The sequence below is a fragment of the Corvus hawaiiensis genome, chromosome 18 (genome assembly GCF_020740725.1).
Source record: "Corvus hawaiiensis isolate bCorHaw1 chromosome 18, bCorHaw1.pri.cur, whole genome shotgun sequence".
NCBI classification, from domain to species: Eukaryota; Metazoa; Chordata; class Aves; order Passeriformes; family Corvidae; genus Corvus; species Corvus hawaiiensis.
Genome location: NC_063230.1, coordinates 2,011,014 through 2,029,490, shown reverse-complemented (window position 1 = coordinate 2,029,490; position 18,477 = coordinate 2,011,014). Strand labels below are relative to the sequence as shown.

Below are 18,477 nucleotides of genomic sequence, written 5' to 3'. Positions count from 1 at the left end.
CAACCATTACCAACTTCTTCTTATCCCAAACACTTCCCAGAGCTGTGGAATTGCAGCCCTGCAGCCCCCGCTGGGTTTGCTGCCACCTTTGCTCCGTTGTCCCCGTGTCCAGAGACCCCGCGCTGGGTCCTGCTCCCTCCCCGCCCCGCCTCGCCCACGGCAGCCCCCACCTCCCGGCACATTCCCTTTGTTTTTCCCTTTCCTGGCGATCCCTTAATTGAATTATCCCGGAGCATCGCTGTTGCAGCAGCCGCAGCCATCCGTCCCCGCTGCGGCAGCGCAGGGACGCGCCTGGGACCCCTCTCCTGCTGCCCGCCTGCTCCGGGATCGGGAGCTGCCATTCCAAACCTGCCCGAAGAAATCCGTTCTCTCGATTCCCATTAAAATTAATTGAGCAGCTTTGAAACGCTGAGCTTGGGGGATGGCATTATTCCTTTTATCTATTTTTTTCTTCTACGTTATTGTATTTTCTGGCAAATTAAATTGTCCTCGGTTTTTTTTGGTGGGTTGTTTTTTTTTTTTTTTGTTTTTTTTTGTTTTGTTTTTTTTTTGTTGTTTTTTTTTTTGCTTCTCTTATGTTTATTCACAGTGTCTATAATAGACCTGGTTAAAAAAAAAAAAAAAAAAAATATATATATATATATACACATGTCTCCAAGGCCACGTGGCTCCTTTGGAAATGCCAGTCCATAAAAAATCCAAACTTTCTGCGGGGAGATGGATGAAATTTCATTACGGATGCGGAGCCTCCCGCACTTTGCGAGGCAGCCGGAATGATTTCATTGCCGTGGAGCACTTCCCATTTCCATTTCTCATTTGGACGTTCGCTTCAATTTGCTTGATAAATTAGAGAAGATCAAAAAAAAAAAAAAAAGCCCCCCCCAGACCCCAATCAATCAAATGCTGCCAATTCCTCCTGCCATCCCAAAAATGGGGTGTCCCCCCCGTGGTGCTGCAGGGTGGGAATTCCCATGCCAGTGCAAGGAAAAGTGGTTTCTGTGGGGAGGTGAAGGTGGAGATGTCCCAGCCCCGATGTCCTGGGATGGGCTCCTCCAGCCCCGTTCCCTGTGGGAAGTGCCCCATAATGGGGGAGCAGCAGCAGCTTTGCCCGATTCTCTGCCAGCCCCAAGCACTTCCCCTGGTTTTATTTATCCCTTTAATCTCTTTGCCATTAAAAATGCATCGCTGGGGGCTCGGGGAGGGCGATCCATTAGGTGGGAATGGGCTCCCACAGCACACACGGACGTGAGGCCGTGAGATTCCCGATGTCCCTTTAGCATGGGGGGGTCACACTGGGGCCAGGCCGCGGTGGTGTAAATCAGGAGTAACAGGGTGCTTCCCTCCCACCAGCCTTGGGGCAGGATCCCCAGCCCAGCCCAGGAATGGTGACCCCGTGGAGCCTCTCTGAGCGTCCCAGACAGATCCTGCTGGAATTACTGTTAATCCAGGTGGAAGCACTTCTGGGAGGGGGGTTGGGCTGAGCATCCTCCCTGTCGAGGCAAAGGGGCGTGAAACATCCATCAAACCCAACATAAAATATCAGGGCATGAGACACGGAGAGGGGGATAAAACCACTTGGGTCCATGGGATAGGGCAGGACCTATAGCAGGATTCACAGCTGGAGTGGGGTGGGGGCATGGGAGTTGCTGGGGAGGAGCCAGATCCCACTGCCCCAAAGTTTAAGGATGCTCCAGCCCCCGGGATTCTGGGGATCACAGCCCCCCAAACCAGTGCCCACCTGCCGTGCCAGGAGGCCTCAGCAGCAGCCACGGGTGCTCCCAGGGCCCTACCCCATCACCCTCCACCCCAGCATCTCCAGGAGCCCTCACTTCAGAAATCCCAGTTTTATTTCAGATCGGAAACAACCAACCAGGAAGAACAAAAAAAAAAAAAAAAACAAAAAAACAACAAAAAAACCACCCCACCACCCCAAAACCCCCAAAAAACTCCAAAGGATGAGAAACGGCCCCAAATCCGAACCAGTCCGTGCCCAGGTGGGTGCTACATACAGGCTGGGGGGTTCCGGGGCGTGCGGGGCTCCCTGGCCTCGGGGTCGCTCCGGCTCTTCCCAAGGGGGGTCGGCTCAAAGTGCATCAAGCAGGAGGTCAGGAATGTCCCCGCACCGGGCAGGTGGGGAAACCGAGGCACGGCACGGGGCCGGGGCGAGGGGACGGGGAGGGGCTTTGGGTGGGGGGTTGGAATCCAGCCCTTGGCAGCCAAGTCCATGCAAACGCTCCCGGCTCTAGGAACCATCTCAGGCGCGTGTATTGCTTAGGGGATGATTTGGTTTATCCTAAATATGAGCTCTAACGCTAGATCGGAGAATCCGACGGGATCCGCCGCGGGAGGGGCTCACGGGGCTCCATGCACGTCACATGCACTCACGGGGCGGTTTTTGGCTGGCGAGGGGGGGTCGGTGTGTCGGTGTCGGTACCGAAGTCTCCGCGCTCTGCGCACAGCAGCGACGGCAGCGCCCGGCACGGCGGGGCCCCGGCGCGGCTCCGTCCCCTCGGCTGCCGCCCTCCCGGGGGCGGGTCACGTCTCTGGGCCACAGATGGATGTACATCGAGATATTTATAGATATTTATAGGTGTCTCCTCCTCGCTGTCGCTGCGGGGTCCCCGCGGCGGGGGAACCCCGTTACTTCATCCCGCTGCGCAGCACCTGGTTGGCGGCGATGAGCATCACGCTGATGATGAAGGCGATGGCGAAGGCGCAGATGAGGCTCTTCCGCACGCAGGTCTGGCGGATCTGCTGGCTGGAGCAGGCTGGGGGTGGGACAAACACCGCGTTACCCCAGTCCCAGATACACCCTCCCCGTGGCACAGATACCTGGTGCCATCCCTGTGGCGTTTGGCATCCCCGCGGGGAGGTTGGCATTCCCGGTGCCCGGCACTCACTCTCCACGTCGACGGGGCACTCCTCGGCCGTGCCCATGTGGCTCTCCTCCTCCGTCATGATGATGTTCTCGATGTCCTTCATGGACAGGTGCTCGCAGAAGGTGTCGTACAGCAGCCGCTTCAGCTCGTCCACCGTCAGCTTCTGCATGTCACACTGCGGGCACCGGGCATCGGGGTGACCCCACGGCTGGGGGCACAGCGGCCTCCGAGGTGTCCCGGCACCCTTGGGCGTTTTGGGAGGATCTCCCTAGAGTTGTCTGGAAAGGCCTGGTGTCCTGGTGACCCCCAGCAGAGCAAGGGGCACCCAGTGGGGGCTGGCATCAAATGTGGCCTGTTCGTGCCAGGGGCAGAGGAGCTCAGAGGGGTGCACCCCGGCCCTGACCCTGATCCCGATCCTGACCCTGACCCCAGACTGGACCTTGACCCCAGTCCTGACGTGAACCTGTTCCTGACCCTCATCCTGACACTGGCCCTGACCCTGACCAAAATCCTGACCCTGGCCCCAACATTAAACCTGATCCCAACCCTCATCCTAACCCTGACTCCAACCCTAACCCTGATCCTAAACCTAGCCCTAACCCTGACCCTTAAACCAGTGCTGACTCTGACTGTAAGGCTTATACTAACCCTAAACTGCAGCCTGAACCTGAGCTTGTCCCTAAACTTGACCCTAACCCTAATCTTAAACTATGCTAATCCCAACTCTTAAACCAACCCTAATCTCGTCCTTGACCCAGAGCCTGACTTTCACCCAGCCTAACCCCAACTGCAGCCTTTACCCTGATCGTAACCCTGACCCCAACCCCAACCTTGGCCCCGACCCTGAGCTGTCCCCGCTGCTCTTGGTGCAGGTTTTGGGGCACCATCCCCGGGAGGGGACTGGGGGTGTCCCTACACTCCCATAGGGGCTGGGGGTGTCCCTGTGTTCCCGTAGGGCTGGGGGTGTCCCTGTGTTCCCGTGGGGCTGGGGGTGTCCCCGTGTTCCTGTGGGGCTGGGGGTGTCCCTACACTCCCATGGGGGCTGGGGGTGTCCCCGTGTTCCTGTGGGCCTGGGGGTGTCCCTACACTCCCATGGGGGCTGGGGGTGTCCCTATGTTCCCGTGGGGCTGGAGGTGTCCCTATGTTCCCATGGGGGCTGGGGGTGTCCCTATGTTCCCGTGGGGCTGGAGGTGTCCCTATGTTCCCATGGGGGCTGGGGGTGTCCCTATGTTCCCGTGGGGCTGGAGGTGTCCCTATGTTCCCGTGGGGCTGGGGGTGTCCCTATGTTCCCATGGGGGCTGGGGGTGTCCCTGTGTTCCCGTGGGGCTGGAGGTGTCCCTATGTTCCCGTGCGGCTGGGGGTGTCCCTGTGTTCCCGTGGGGCTGGGGGTGTCCCTATGTTCCCGTGGGGCTGGGGGTGTCCCTATGTTCCCGTGGGGCTGGAGGTGTCCCTATGTTCCCGTGGGGCTGGGGGTGTCCCTATGTTCCCGTGGGGCTGGAGGTGTCCCTATGTTCCCGTGGGGCTGGGGGTGTCCCTATGTTCCCATGGGGGCTGGGGGTGTCCCTGTGTTCCCGTGGGGCTGGAGGTGTCCCTATGTTCCCATGGGGGCTGGAGGTGTCCCTATGTTCCCGTGGGGCTGGGGGTGTCCCTATGTTCCCATGGGGGCTGGGGGTGTCCCTGTGTTCCCGTGGGGCTGGGGGTGTCCCTACACTCCCATGGGGGCTGGGGGTGTCCCCGTGTTCCTGTGGGCCTGGGGGTGTCCCTACACTCCCATGGGGGCTGGGGGTGTCCCTATGTTCCCGTGGGGCTGGAGGTGTCCCTATGTTCCCGTGGGCTGGGGGTGTCCCTATGTTCCCATGGGGGCTGGGGGTGTCCCTGTGTTCCCGTGGGGCTGGGGGTGTCCCTATGTTCCCATGGGGGCTGGGGGTGTCCCTGTGTTCCCGTGGGGCTGGGGGTGTCCCTACACTCCCATGGGGGCTGGGGGTGTCCCTGTGTTCCCGTGGGGCTGGGGGTGTCCCTACCTTCCAGAAGACGGTGTCGAAGTCGGTGCCGTGGAACTTCTCCGGGATGCCCGAGGTGGAGAGCTTGGGCCCCAGTAATGTCACAAACTCCTCGAAGTCCACCTGCCCATCACCTGTGGGACACAGGGGTGGGTGTCACCCCCTGCCTGGGCACAGGGCACGTGGGACACTGCCCCTCCCAGAAGAGGCCCCATGGGTGGTCACAGAACCCCAAAACCAGTTGGAGACCTGAAGACCAGCTGGGAACCTCCAGCAAAGTCAGGGAACTTCCAGCTTTGGCCGGGACGCCCGACACCGGACGGGGTCCCCAGGACCCCAGCGCCAACTGGGGACACCCAGTGTGAGCTGGGGACACCCTAACACCACCTAATCCCCCCACAATGGTATCTGGGACCCCAGTGCTAGCTGGGGAAACCCAACACCACCCAGGACCCCGAGCATGAGCTGGGCCCCCAATTCCAGCTGGGACCTCAATGCCATCTGGAGGCCTCCCAGGGCTAGTTGGGGACCACAAGTGTTGGCTGAGAACCCCCAAAACCAACACTGCATGGGGACCTCCAGCAAAACGTGGGGTCCCCAACACCAGCTGGGATGCCAAACACTGGCTGGGGTCCCCAGTGCTGGATGGGGGCTCTCAGTGCCATCTAGGGACCCCCCATGTTGGCTGGGACCCCCAAAGCCTTTTGGGCCCCCTTCCAGTGTGACCTGGGGACACTCAGTGTCACCTGGAGCCACCAGTACTGGCTGGGGAAGTGAGCTCCAGGGCTGTGAGCAACAGTTGGACCCCCAGTTCCAGCCGGGACCCCAATTCCAGCCGGGACCCCAATTCCAGCCGGGACCCCGGTGGTGGCTGTGACCCTGGGGGTGCTTGGAGGCTGTCCTGGCCGTGTCCCCTGGCACTGGGGGACGCTGGCGTGGGGCTGTCAGGGCAGCACTAACGATGAGTAATGAGGGGAGCGGCGCCTTGGCAGCGCTGCCGGAAAGGCTTTTAAATGGGGGGAAAAAAGGAAAAGCAATAAATTAAGGAGCTCTTTCAGGTCCCGATGGGCGCGGGAGAGGTGAGGACAGGGTCAGGGTGGCAGCGAGTGCTGGAGGGTGATGGGTGCTGAGGACACGAGCCAGGGTGCGGGATCCACTCCTGGGTGCGGGATCCACCCCTGGGTGCGGGATCCAGCCCCGGCAGCACGGTCCCGGCAGGTTTAACGATCCCACAAGCATCCAGGATCCTTAAATCTGCCCAAACAAAGCTGCAGTGGCAATGATGATGATGATGGATGAGCAGAAGGCTCCAGCAGGAGGCAGAGCCTGGGTCAGGCTCGTCCCACATCCCGTGTCATGTCCAGCATGCGGGGTGGAAATACGGGAGAATCGGCTCTTTCTCTCCACGGGGGGTCCCGTCCCTGTCCCCATCCCGGCGTCCCGGGCTCCTACCGTCCATGTCGAGGCGCTGGATGATGACCTCCAGCTCCACCTCGTTGGGCATGTACCCCAGGGAGCGCATGGCCGTGCCCAGCTCCTGCTTGGAGATGAACCCGTTGCCATCCCGGTCGAACACCTTGAAGGCTTCCCGGATCTCTGTGGGGGGAGCAGGGATGAGTCCGGCTGCGCTTCCCCCTCCAGCACCCACAGAAGCCCTGTGGGGATCCCACCTCCCCCTCCTGCCAGCATGGAGCGCCCTCCCAGCCTCCCCAGAAGGGTCCGGCCTCCCCAACAGACCCCAAATCTTTTCTCCAATTCCAGTCACCCGCTCGCAGCACCCACCCTGCCCTTGCTGCCGCCACAGCCGAAACCGCGGCATTCTGCCCTAAAAACACATTCCTTGGGTGTGCCTGAGCTTGGGGTGCCACCAGGTGGGCACTGCAGTCGGGGGCATCCCCACGGTGCCGCAGCATCCAGTCGGGAGCACCTCTGAGGATCCGTGGGGGGCTGGAGACTGTCCCCATCCCAGGGTCCCGGGGCTGCACCTCCATCCCGGGACCACGGGGTGGGATTGTGCCCCATCCCATGGTCTTAGGGTGGGTCTGTGCCCCCATCCTGGGGTCCAGGGGTGGGTGCTGGAGCTGTGCCACACTTCACCCCCAAAAAATCCCAAATCTTGACGGAATTGCTGCAGTGTTCAGCCCTGTTCGGTGCAGAGGAGGATGGAAGCAGGAGGTTTGGGGATTTCTGGCTCAAAATGAACCCCTGGGATGTGGGGGAAGATCCCTGTGGAGTGGCTGGGAGAGGCTGCAGGGAAACTGAGGCACAGCCTGAGTCCATTGACTCCATCCCACCTCCTGCTGCACTCAGGGCTCTGCTCCTTTTTGGGGCAGTTTCTGGCTTTTTGATGCCACCTGATGTGGAGCTGGAACCAGGCTGATGTAAAAGAAGGAGCAGGAAATTGGGACTGGGGGACAGCGGGAAGCCAGGCCAGGATGTTGGTACCTCTTCCTTCTCTGTGTGGCTGCCAGAGGGATTCGTGCTGGAGGATCCCAGCAGGAGAAATGGGCTGTGAACTTTGGGTTTGGGGAGAAAAACCCATAGTGGGTCATGGTACCGACCCCCAGTGCTGGGGGACATCCCTGCCTGGATGGTGTCACATCAGTGATGTCTTCAAGGTGTTTTGGGGGAGTTTTGGGGGATTTTGGCCCATCAGTCTAAGCTTCTCCATGACCAGTGTCCCTGCCTGGGCAGGGAGATCCTCCAGCTTCTCCCCGTGCTCCTGGGAGGCCCTCATTATGCTCCAAAATTCATCCTTCAAGGATTCTCATCCCAAAGAGCTCGAAGGTGGCTCCTCATCAGATGGTTTGGGGTTTTGGGGGACAGGCAGGGACGTGTCCTGGCAGCGGCCAGAGCGGGGTCCCAGCTCCCCACTGAGCACCCCCTGCCCCAGCTGTGCCCTGTCTGCTCAGCCCCAAGTGTGAGGCCTTGCCGGGGTGTCACGAGTGTCCCCCAAACTGAGGGGACAGGGGGAGGTAGGAGCAGGGGGAGGTAGGGGCAGGTGGGTGGCTGGCACCTTGTGGGGTCCCCTTGGGGCACCCAGTGCTGCCATCGATCCCCACGGCCACAGGTGGGTGCTGGGGCGGGAACACCGCACTGGGACCCCGGGGACTCGGTGAACTGGGACGACAGCCGGTGCAGGGACACGGGGAGTGGGCACATGGACAGCACGGAGGGGTGTGAACACACAGAGACACACGGACACACACAGGGACACACACCCCACTGCAGCGGGGCCGGGACACGCCGGCAGTGACACCCACCTGTGTGTGCACGCACGGACACGCACACACTCCTCGTGGTGAGGTCACACACCAACGCCTGCTGGGATGTGCCCGTGTGTGCGAACACACACACAAACACACACAACACCCCTTGCACTGACGCTGGGCACGCACACACAGGGACACAACCAGAACCACGTCACGGTGACGCTGCACCCCTGTGTGCACACCCAAACGCATTTCAGTGACGCCTGTGAGTGTGCAAACACACCCCTGACACCTTGGAGCGATGTGCTTGTGCACACACACGGGCCTGCACTCACAACCCCCTTGCAGTGGTGTGTGTGTGCATGGATGCAACACACACCGACAGCTCGCAGCGATGCTGTACCTGTGTGTACAAACACACCAACACCTCACAGCGATGCTGTACCTGTGTGTGCACACACACCAACATCTCACAGCGATGCTGTACCTGTGTGTGCAAACACACTGACATCTCACAGCGATGCTGTACCTGTGTGCACACACACCAACACCTCGCAGCGATGCTGTACCTGTGTGTGCACACACACGGACACACACCCACACCCTACAGCGATGCTGTACCTGTGTGTGCAAACACACCCACACCCTACAGCGATGCTGTACCTGTGTGTGCAAACACACCAACACCTCACAGCAATGCTGTACCTGTGTGTGCACACACCCTGACACACATGGACACTTCACAGCGATGCTGTACCTGTGTGTGCACACACACCCACCCACGGACACCTCACAGCAATGCTGTACCTGTGTGTGCACACACTGGAACCTTGCACAGCTGCACTTGTGCATGTGCACAAATGCACAAACACCCTGCACTGAGGTACTTGTGCACACACACACACACACACTGTACTTGTGCACACACATGGACACGCACAGCCACGATGCAGTGCTGCTGTACTCGTGAGTGCACACACCAACACCTGGCACAGCTGCACTTGTGCACGCACACACAACCCCCCTGCAGTGACATCCCTGCGCCTGCACACCCACAGCCCTTGCAGCGGTGCTGCACTTGTGCACACACGCACATGCACACGCACAGCCACGTCACGGCGATGCTGCGCTGGTGCACGCAGACACACAAACACCGTGCACAGCTGCACCTGAGCGTGCACAGACACAACCCCGCTGCAGCGATGCTGTGCTTGTGTTCGCACACACGCACACCCCAGCACGTTGCAGCGATGCCGGGCTTGTGCACAGGCACACAAACACCCTCTGCAGCAGGGCTGTGCGTACAAACCCGTCCTACTGGGACGCCGAGCGTGTGCACACACGCACACAAACACCTCCTGCAGCGAGGCGGTGCATGGGCACACACACGTGCTGCAGTGACACAAACACTGGCACAGCCACAGAGGCTGGCACGGCCACGCACACATTGACACTGGCACAGCCACACACACAGAGCCGCCCTGCAGCGAGGCCGTGCGTGTGCACACAGATGTGTGAGCGCACAGATGCGGGAGCACACCCGCAGCACGCGGTGCAGGGGGTGTGACACGCCTGTGCACACACACACAGCCCCTGCAGTGAGGCTGTAACAGGCACGTCAGCGCACACGCACAGCCTGCAGAGCTGCACACACACACACACACACACAGCCCTTGCACGCCGGTGGGAGCGCCTGCTCGGGGCTCCCACATGGATTTTGGGGGTCCCCTCACCCCCAGCCCTGTGGCTCCCTGCCTCAGTTTCCCCACGGGGATGCCGGGGGCTCCAGGTTTGGTGCTGGGCCAAGGGTGCTCTCCCCAGGCAGAGTGGGGACGTGGGTGAGGTCACCCCCCCATGGCTCAGTTTTCCCCCCGCTGCCGGGTCTGGAGCGGGGGGTGCTGCACCCCTCTGCCCCAGGCTCCCCAGGGATACCCCAAAGCCGGGGACCGCCAATGCCCGTCCCGCCGCCCCGGCAAACTTTTGGGGTGGAAAAAGCCATTCTGGTGGCAGCGAGCGAGCTGAGCTCGGCCCCTCTCATCGCACGGGTGGGCAGAGCCCCGCCGGCCGCTCCTCCCGGCCGGAGTCCGGTGACACCGGGACTGCGTGGAGCTGCCGTGACCCGGGGGGTGACACGGGTGACAGCCACCCCTCGGGTCCCCCGCGCCACCAGCCACTGTCATATTATGACAGCGGGGAGGGGGTGACCCCGCCGCGCCGCGGAGGGGGAAACCGGCCCCCCGCCACTACCGCCGGTGCCTGCTGTGTCATATTGCCACAACCGGGGGCCCGGGACCCCCGCACGCCTCCCCCTTCAGCTTTCCTTCCTCTCCTCCTCCTTCTCCTCCTCCTCCTTCTCCATCCATCCGCATCCCGCTCGCCCTCAGCTTCCCCACGGCGCCGGGGGAACGCGCACCCCGACTCCGCCACAGCCGCATCTCACGGGATGGACTTCCCAGTCCCCCAAACCTCCTCACCCCACAACCCCATGGGATGCCCCCCTCAGCCCCCCCCGATCCCCAGCCCCGGCAGCCCCCCAAACCCGCTCACCCTCCAGCTCATCCTCGGGGATCTCCACGGGGCGCTGCTCGGCGAGGATGTTGGGGACGGTGTAGATCCCCCGGTACATCAACGCCGCCGTCACCGGGTGGAAAGGCATCTTCGGGGCTCCCCAAAACCCAAAGTTTAAACCCAAATCTCGTCGGGTAGAGGTGGGGTTCCCCCCGGTCGGTGCCGCCGGACGCTAAACACAAGTTGCCGGTACCCGCCGCCCCCCGCCCGGTACCCACCGGCCAGGGGGGGGCCGGGGCGGGCGGGCGCTCCCCGTCCTCCGGGGCCGGCGGCGGGACGGGGCTGGCGGCGGAGCCCCTCACCGTGGAGTCAGGGCGCGGGGGGGCTCCGCTGGGGGCGGCCCGCTTCCCCCGCGCACATGCCCTCCCGAAGTGGAAACGGGAGGTGAAAGCATCCAAGCCCCGGTTAAATCCCGGTGGAAGCGGCGGCGGCGGCGGGGGGGACGGGGCTGGCCATACCGCTCAGGGCCCCCCCTCCGCCCGGAGCCCCCCCACCTCCGCCCGGGGCCCCCCTTCCGCCGGCCCCGGGCCGCTCACAGCCCCCGGGGAGCCGCTGCCACCGGGCCACGCTCCCCGGTGGGGCCCGGCATGGCGGGGCCGAGGCTAAAGGCGGCCTCTTCGTCTTCCTCCTCCCTCCTCCTCCTCCTCTTCTTCTTCCCCGCCAAGTGTCCCGGGCAGGCCGGGGCTCGCTGCCGCCGCGGTTCAGCCCCCGCCGCGCTCCCGCCGCCCCCCCGCCGCCGCCGGCAGCCGGAGCATCCTCGGCCCCGGCCCCGGGAAGCGGCGGCGGAATCCGGGGAGCGGCGGCGCCGGGTGGGTTTTGAACGGTCCCGCCCGGGAAATGGGGCTGGGGGCGGGGGGGAGGTGGGGCCTCCCCCCGGGGGGGCGGCGAGGGGGGGCAGTGCGGCAGTGAGGGGGGAGCGTCCCGGGCCGCAGGGAGGGGGGAGTGGGAGATGCTGGTACCGCGGGGGTGCTCGGGGGGTGCTGGGGGTCGGCAGGCAGGGCTGGGGGGCCCCGTGGCACCCCCTGTCCCGGCAGGTGTCACCCCGGGGTCCCCACACGCAGCACCCCATGGCCCGGCGGTTGTCACCCCGAGGTCCCCACACATCACACCCCAGGGTGCCACCACCCCCAGGTCCCCGCACATGGCACCCCAGGGTGCCACCACCCCCAGGTCCCCGCACATGGCACCCTGGTCGTGGGGCAGTCACCGTCCCAGGGTCCCTGCAGGTTCCTGGGACTGTCATCATCCCTAGAAGCCATCATCTGCATGTGGCACCCACACCCAGACGTTCGCCACCCCCAGGTCCTTGCACGTGGCACCCCGGGCTGTCACCACACCGCTGTCCCCGCGCACGGCATCCCATGCCTGGGCAGTTGTCACCCCAGTGTCCCCGCACTTGGCACCCCAGGCTGCCACCACCCCAAAGCCCCTGCCCGTGCCACCCTGGGCTGGCCATCACCCCGAGGTCTCCGGAGTGCTGTGGGGTGACAGGGACCCCAGGGCCGGGCCTCCTGCTCCCACAGCTGGGAAGAAATGAGCCATGGAAGAGGCAGGAAGCAGGGCCAGGAGCGAAGCCCTCTGTCCTTGTCACCTTTTCCAGTCATCCTCTGCTTCCCCCCAACCTTGATCACATTTTTCACCTTATTTCTCACTTGGACATTGATTAATCACAGTTGGGCTCCTGCACCAGTGCAGGTCCCCACCGTGCCATGTCCCCACGGCACCCGTGTCCCTGTGACATCCCTGCGCTCAGGCACATGGCAAGGGATGCTTCCAGGACCTGGCACCTCTCCTGCCATCTCCATCACAGCTCTCAAATCCTGCTGTCCCCCTTCCCTGGGCTGGGTGTCCCAGCAGACCCTGGCCCGCTGGGAGATGGAGGTCACAATGTCCCCCGTGTCTCCGTGGCGTCTCTGGAGGAGGGGACAGTGGCACAGGGGGGCTGCCAAAGGCTCCTGCTCTGCACGTTTGGAGATGCTGTGGTGGGAGGGAAGGGTCTGGGGGCCGGAGGGATGCGGTTCCCAGAGCTGGAACAGGGTGGGAGAGAGAAAAGGGGAACAGTTGGCACCTCCCAGGTTCTCACCGGACACCAAGGATGCGTCAGAGCGATGGGGAAACTGAGGCACGGCTGGACCCGCTCCAGATGCGCCTCTCACCTCGGCACCGTCACAAGAACCCCGAAAATCTTGGAATAGGATTCCTGCTGCTCCAACCAACTGCTTCACTAAGCCCCCCCTCGCCTCCTGCAGTCGCCGCGGACACGTGCTCAGCCTCATCCAATTCACCGCTGCCGGGAATTTTCGGGCTGCTCCAACCTCCTGCATGCTGAACCCTCCATCTCCCGGCGGAGCAGCCAGGACCCCGCTCCGGGGCTCCCAAAGCCCGGCGCTGCCTCCCGCCAGCGCTGCCGCCGCTGGATGTAACCAGCTGGGGTCCCCTTTAAGCTATTTTTTAGTTGGGAGAAATTTCCCTCTCCGGCAGCAGAAAACCGCCACGGCCACGCTCCGGAGAGGGAGATTTCAGGGATGAGCAATTCCCGGTGCTGTGGGGTCCCAGCTCCCAGGGCAGGGTCGTTCCTCCCCGGGGAGCCGTGGCTTGGGGGGTGGATTTTTCCAACTCTGCTAAAATTCCCTTCTCCCCCGGAGGTCGGGATGGGCTTGGGGCACATGGATCTGTGTCCCCCGGGGAGTCTCCAGTGTCTGATACTGCAGTTGAGACCCCAGCACTCGAAGGGGGAAATGCTGATAATAACAAGTGGCTTTTGGGGAGAAACAAACCCAAAAAAGCAAAGCCTGATTGAAAATCTCCTCTTTTTTTTTTTCTTTTTTTTTTAACAGATCAATTTGCTCTTCGATGTTAACGAAGTTCCCTCCCAATTAATTCTCCAAACGCCCTGGGATGGAAACTCATTAATTTCTCACCACCCAAATCCCAGCAGGAATAACAGGGCCAGGTTCTGGGCTTTTCCCCTCAAATCCCCAGCGGAGCTCCCTGTGCAGCGCCAGGGACCTGTTGGAGCCGCCTTCCCAAAGGAATGAGGGCCTCCGGTCACCCCGGCTCCCGCTCCCTGGGGATGGGGGGTGGGCAGGCGGCACAGGGCGGGGGGAGGAGAATTAAGTGGCTCAATTGCGTTTGAAGCCCTGATTGGGTTTTCGTTCATTAGGGATCGGAGCTCTCTCCGTGTTTCCCGGAGCCCGGCTCAGCCGCACTGCTCCCTTCCGCCCGGGATGGAGGCTGAGACGGTCCGTGCTGGCTCCCTCTGTCCCTGTGCCGAATCCCCTCACTGATTTTGTGCGGAGAAGCTCTGGGATTTCCTCGGAGCTCAGCCCTAAAACGATGGGGTGGAGGCAGCGGTGTCCCAGGGATTTCAGGTAAAATCCCAGCCACAGCCGCTGGCATGTTGGGAATGTTCCTCTTCGCAATTCCTCCATTATTTGGGAATCCTTTCCACAATTCCCCCTTTATTTCTCCCGGGGCTCGGGCCAGCCTTGCCAGCAGGTCAGTGCCACCTCTCTCCTCTGTCCCTTTGTCCCTCTGGAGACAGCAGCACTTTCCCAACACTCCCAGGTGTTTTCCTAATTAGCTGATCCCACTAACGAGGCTGGTGGGATCCAGGCCTGGCGGTGCGTGGTTTATTTGCAGCTTCAGAGCGATCTCACTGCCAAGGGCCCTCGCTCTGGGTTCACATCCCAACACCAACGTCCTTATTTCTGTCAGGGATTTGAGGGCATGGAAAGGAAAAGGGCTGAAGTGGCTCTGGCACAGGGACGGGACTGATTGAGCTTTAATTAATCTGCTCCTCGTTTATCCCTCCCATGGCAGCGCTGAGGGGCCCTTCTGGCTCCCCCCTGCCCTCTGCCCAGCCAAGACTCCTGGGCTCCTTCCTGCCTGAGGGTGAGGTGGGATGGGGTGAGGATGAGGACTGGGATGGGATGAGGATTAGGATGGGATTGGGATGAGGTGGGGTAGGATGGGATGAGATGGGGAATGAGGATGTGGATGGGATGAGGATGGGATGGGGATGAGTATTGGGATGGGATTGGAATGGAATGAGATGGGGATGAGAATGGGCATAGGATGAGGATTGGGATGGGGATGACATAGGGATAGGGATAGCAATGGGATGAGGATGGGGTCAGGGTTGGAAATGGGATGAGGATGGTGAAAGGGATCCCTCACAGGAGTGGGGAGGGGAAGGGATGGGGATGGGATTGGAGATGGGATGGGGATGCCCCAAAGCCATGGGAAAGCTGACAGAGATGAGGAAACTTTACAGCTGGGGACGGAACAAACCTGTGCTGGGTGCCCTCAAATGCCCCAGGACAACCCCAGGGACCTCCTGGCAGCCTGAAGGGGTTGGGATGGGATTTGGCACCACAGCATCCTCCAGACACTCCCATCGCTCCCCCGGGCACCGGGAGGGGACGTGAGCGCCCCGGGGGTGTCGTTGTGACATTTTAAAGTCCCTGGCACTGAGCCCTCGGAGGCGCCGGAGGCATCAATCTCCCGGGGCCGTGCTGTCAGGTGGGTATTTAGTGAAATGTTTCCTAAATGAACGCTTGATGGGAGAAGAGGGATGGCTGCAATGTTCCGAGCCGCAAGGTTATCCCGGCCGCCGGCTGCCAGCTCCCAGCGCCCGCTGGAAACCCGGGAAGGGCAGAGGAGAGAGCCCCTGGGGAGGGGTCAGCAGCCGCCTCCCCGCGTGGCCGTGACTTTTCCCACACTGGGATGCACTTGGGAACAAATCCCACCCGTGATGGGGAAACGCCGGGCGCGGCTCCAGGCAGCCGGTGCGGGTGGGGAGGGAAGGGGGAATGGGAAAAGCTCAGAGAGCTCCGCTGAATGTGGGTTCTGAAGGGGGGAAATAGCCCTGCCATGGGAGGAGGCAAGAATTCTGCTTAGGGGGAATTTTTCTTCAGGGGAAAATGGGAAAAATTGAGATGAGCCTGTTCTTAGCACCCCTCCGAGCAGATGCAGCCCGGGATGCCGCGGGCAGCGGTGACTCCGCTTGCTCCTGCCAGGAGATGGAGCAGGAAACAACTCCCAGAGACCTCAGTCAAAGACCCTCAGACTCATTAACAGCATCAGAAGCAATGTTTTGGACATCACAGCCTGCCCAGGAAGGAAAGTTGGAGCACAGGGTGGGATCTGGCTTTCCAGGAGGAAAGGTGGTGGCTCCTGCACACCGGTGCCCCCAGGACACCGGGCCTGGCTCTGCTCCCATCCCGCTGCTGGTGCAGAGCAACAGGAGACATCGGCTCCACCTCTCTGGGATGCTGTGACCTGTTGCAGGGGGATGCCCTGTGAAGCCAGAATCCAGTGGTACCCAGTGCCAGGATGGCCAGAAAGGGGCAGCGGGCACATCCCTGTGGGGCTGTGACAGCGCCCAGTCCCTGAGGCCGAGCAGAAGGTGATGGCAGTGGGACTCCCACATTCCTGCTCCCGATCTGACCCCAGGGCAGGGATGGCAGCACCCCACCACCTGGTCCTGCTCCCTACCGTGATCCCACACCCAGAACCCCACACTCGGCTCCAGAGATTCACCCTCTGCTCCCTGGGAGCTGGAGCAGCTCCACATTCATTTGATTCCATAACATCCATGTATTATCCCTTCCCGGGGCTGAGTGGGCAGCTCCGGTCCCAGCCAGGGGTTCCGGCTCCGCAGCTGTGGCTTCCCTGCACAATGAATCCCTGATTAACCTGGCAAAACACACGGAGCTTGCCAGGTCTCCGTGGGGAGCGGGGTGGCCCTGGGTGCCAGTCCCCCTCGAGGCTGCCTCTCCGCTCCCTTCTCCCTCTTAAATTCATTTCCTTCCCCTTTTTTCTTCCTGGACGACAAAGGTGGAGGGACGCAGCCGGCAGCGCCGTGCCAGCCATCAGCGGGGATGGATGAGGATGGATGAGGATGGATGAGGATGGATGAGGAGGGATGGGGATGGATGGGGATGGCGGGGACAGCGCCGGGCTGGCAGCTGGCAGCCGAGGGGGAATAAGGTCCCCGTGTCCTCAAGGCACCGTCCGAAAAGAGCAGGATCCTGCCGGCTGCGACCCCTGGGAGCAGCGTTTTACCCCCTCACCTGCCGGGACCAGAGGGTGCCCTGAACACTCTGGGGTGCCTGCGGGCAGGGATGGGGGGTCCCGTGGGCTGGTCCCCCCAATTCCCACCGCTGTTGGGTGGGCAGTGGGTGACCCCGAAGAGCCGCTGAGGTGCCCTGGTCCCCCCAGCTCCACCCGACCTTGTGGTGGCCCATGGCCAGGTGCAACCGTGCCGTGCCCTTGTGCTCGAACCCTTCCCTCATGTACACCCCCCACACACACGTGCAGGAGCCCCCCAGCCCTGCCCGGGCTTTGTCAGTGTCCCCCTGTCCCCACAGTGACCCCCTCCCTTGTCCCCCTGAGGCACCCGGGGCTGGGCAGCACCCCGGGGTGCAGGGGGACAGCGGGAGGGGGACAGAGCAGCAGCCCATGGGTGTGGGGAGGCCACACCAGCAGTCCCCGGGCTGCACAGCCAAGCCAGAGCCATCCCTGCCTCAGTTTCCCCATCTATCCCGTCTGCCCATTCCAAGCTCTTTTCCTGCAGGAGTTGCTGGCCAAAGCTGTGCATGTTTTGGGGGGGCTCTGAACCGGCACCCTGAATCCCCAGCCAGGGCTCCTGGCCCCTGACTTGCCACCCACGGCCACTCTGTGTCCCTTCTGTCCCTTTCATCTCCAGCTCTCGACATTTTATGTTATTGCTGAGAGTATTTAATGGTTTGGAAGTGAAATAACGTGAGTTGAGGAGACTTTGGGGACCCCAGAGTGAAGAACTGCTGCCAAAGCACTCCCAGGGTGCTGCCTGGGATTGGCCAAATCCCCAATTCCCTTCCTCAGGAACCCACGGCTGGGGAAGGGGCTGGGAGAGGTGCACGGCAAAGGCTTCTCAAAGCACCGCTTTGCTCCTCCAGCAAAGTCAGCTCACACCAACCCACGCCCGCAGCTCCTGTTGAGTTCAGTTTGCTAAAAAGGGAAAAAATCAGGGTGAAACTTCCTTTGACAGGAGAGAAGTGGCCTGGGATGCGCCAGGGAGGGCAGGCAGGGAGCTGGCACCGGGCTGGGAGTGTGAGAGGCGACTCTGGGAGCGTAGAAGACCCTGAGGGTGCAAGGCTGGGAATGTGCAAGGCTGGGAATGTGCAAGGCTGGGAATGTGCAGTGCTTTGTGCAGAGCACTGGGAGCAACAAGGATCCCCATGCCAGAGGTGGATCCATGCTGCATCCATCCCTGGCTTCACCCGGTGCATCCTCAGCGCATCCATCCCTGCATGTCCATCCCTTCACGTCCATCCCTTCACATCCCACCCAGCACATCCATCCCTGAAGCTCCACCCCTGCACATCCCACCCCTTCACATCCATCCTTTCACATCCATCCCAGCACATCCATCCATCCATCCATCCCAGCACATCCATCCATCCCAGCACATCCCATCCCTGCACATCCATCCCCTGTGCATTCCCAGTGCATCCCCCTGCCCTCCTGCCCTGGCCTGTGCTGGAAAGAGCTCTTCTGGATGAATTTCAGGATGCAGGCGGTGCAGGTGACACACCAGTTGAATTCCTGTCACCACAGGCCACGTGGGAAATCGAGTCACCCTCCACATCCCTCACCGGCTGCCTTCAGCCTCCCCAGAATTCCCGTGGGTATCCCACTGGCATCCCTCTGCCAAAAGAAACCCCGTCCCTCCCCCCTCAGCCCTGCTTAAAACAACAACAACCGGAAAAAATCCCCCAGCCCACCCGCGGCGCTGGGGACGAGCTCTGGTCAGGAGCTCCGGGGAATGTC

At 61.9% G+C, this 18,477-nt stretch overlaps 1 protein-coding gene across 1 annotated transcript; it reads right to left on the bottom strand.

Moving 5' to 3' along the window:
- Positions 1-1,829: 1,829 nt before the first annotated feature.
- On the bottom strand, positions 1,830-11,367 carry CABP7 (calcium binding protein 7). The gene is made up of 5 exons (XM_048323242.1): positions 10,639-11,367; positions 6,332-6,475; positions 4,901-5,013; positions 2,901-3,054; positions 1,830-2,768 (listed from the first exon to the last, which is right to left on the bottom strand). Exons 1-5 carry the CDS (start codon positions 10,745-10,747, stop codon positions 2,641-2,643), a joined length of 648 nt encoding a protein of 215 aa, XP_048179199.1. The 5' UTR covers positions 10,748-11,367; the 3' UTR covers positions 1,830-2,640.
- Positions 11,368-18,477: the final 7,110 nt, after the last annotated feature.

Bases quoted from the DNA above. Each gene is read 5' to 3' on its own strand.
- CABP7 (XM_048323242.1), bottom strand. From the start codon at position 10,747: ATGCCTTTCCACCCGGTGACGGCGGCGTTGATGTACCGGGGGATCTAC. The intron at 6,476-10,638 runs GTGAGCGGGTTT...CTCCCCCCACAG, and splicing joins CCCCGAGGATGAGCTGGAGG to AGATCCGGGAAGCCTTCAAG. The intron at 5,014-6,331 runs GTAGGAGCCCGG...TGTGTCCCACAG, and splicing joins CCAGCGCCTCGACATGGACG to GTGATGGGCAGGTGGACTTC.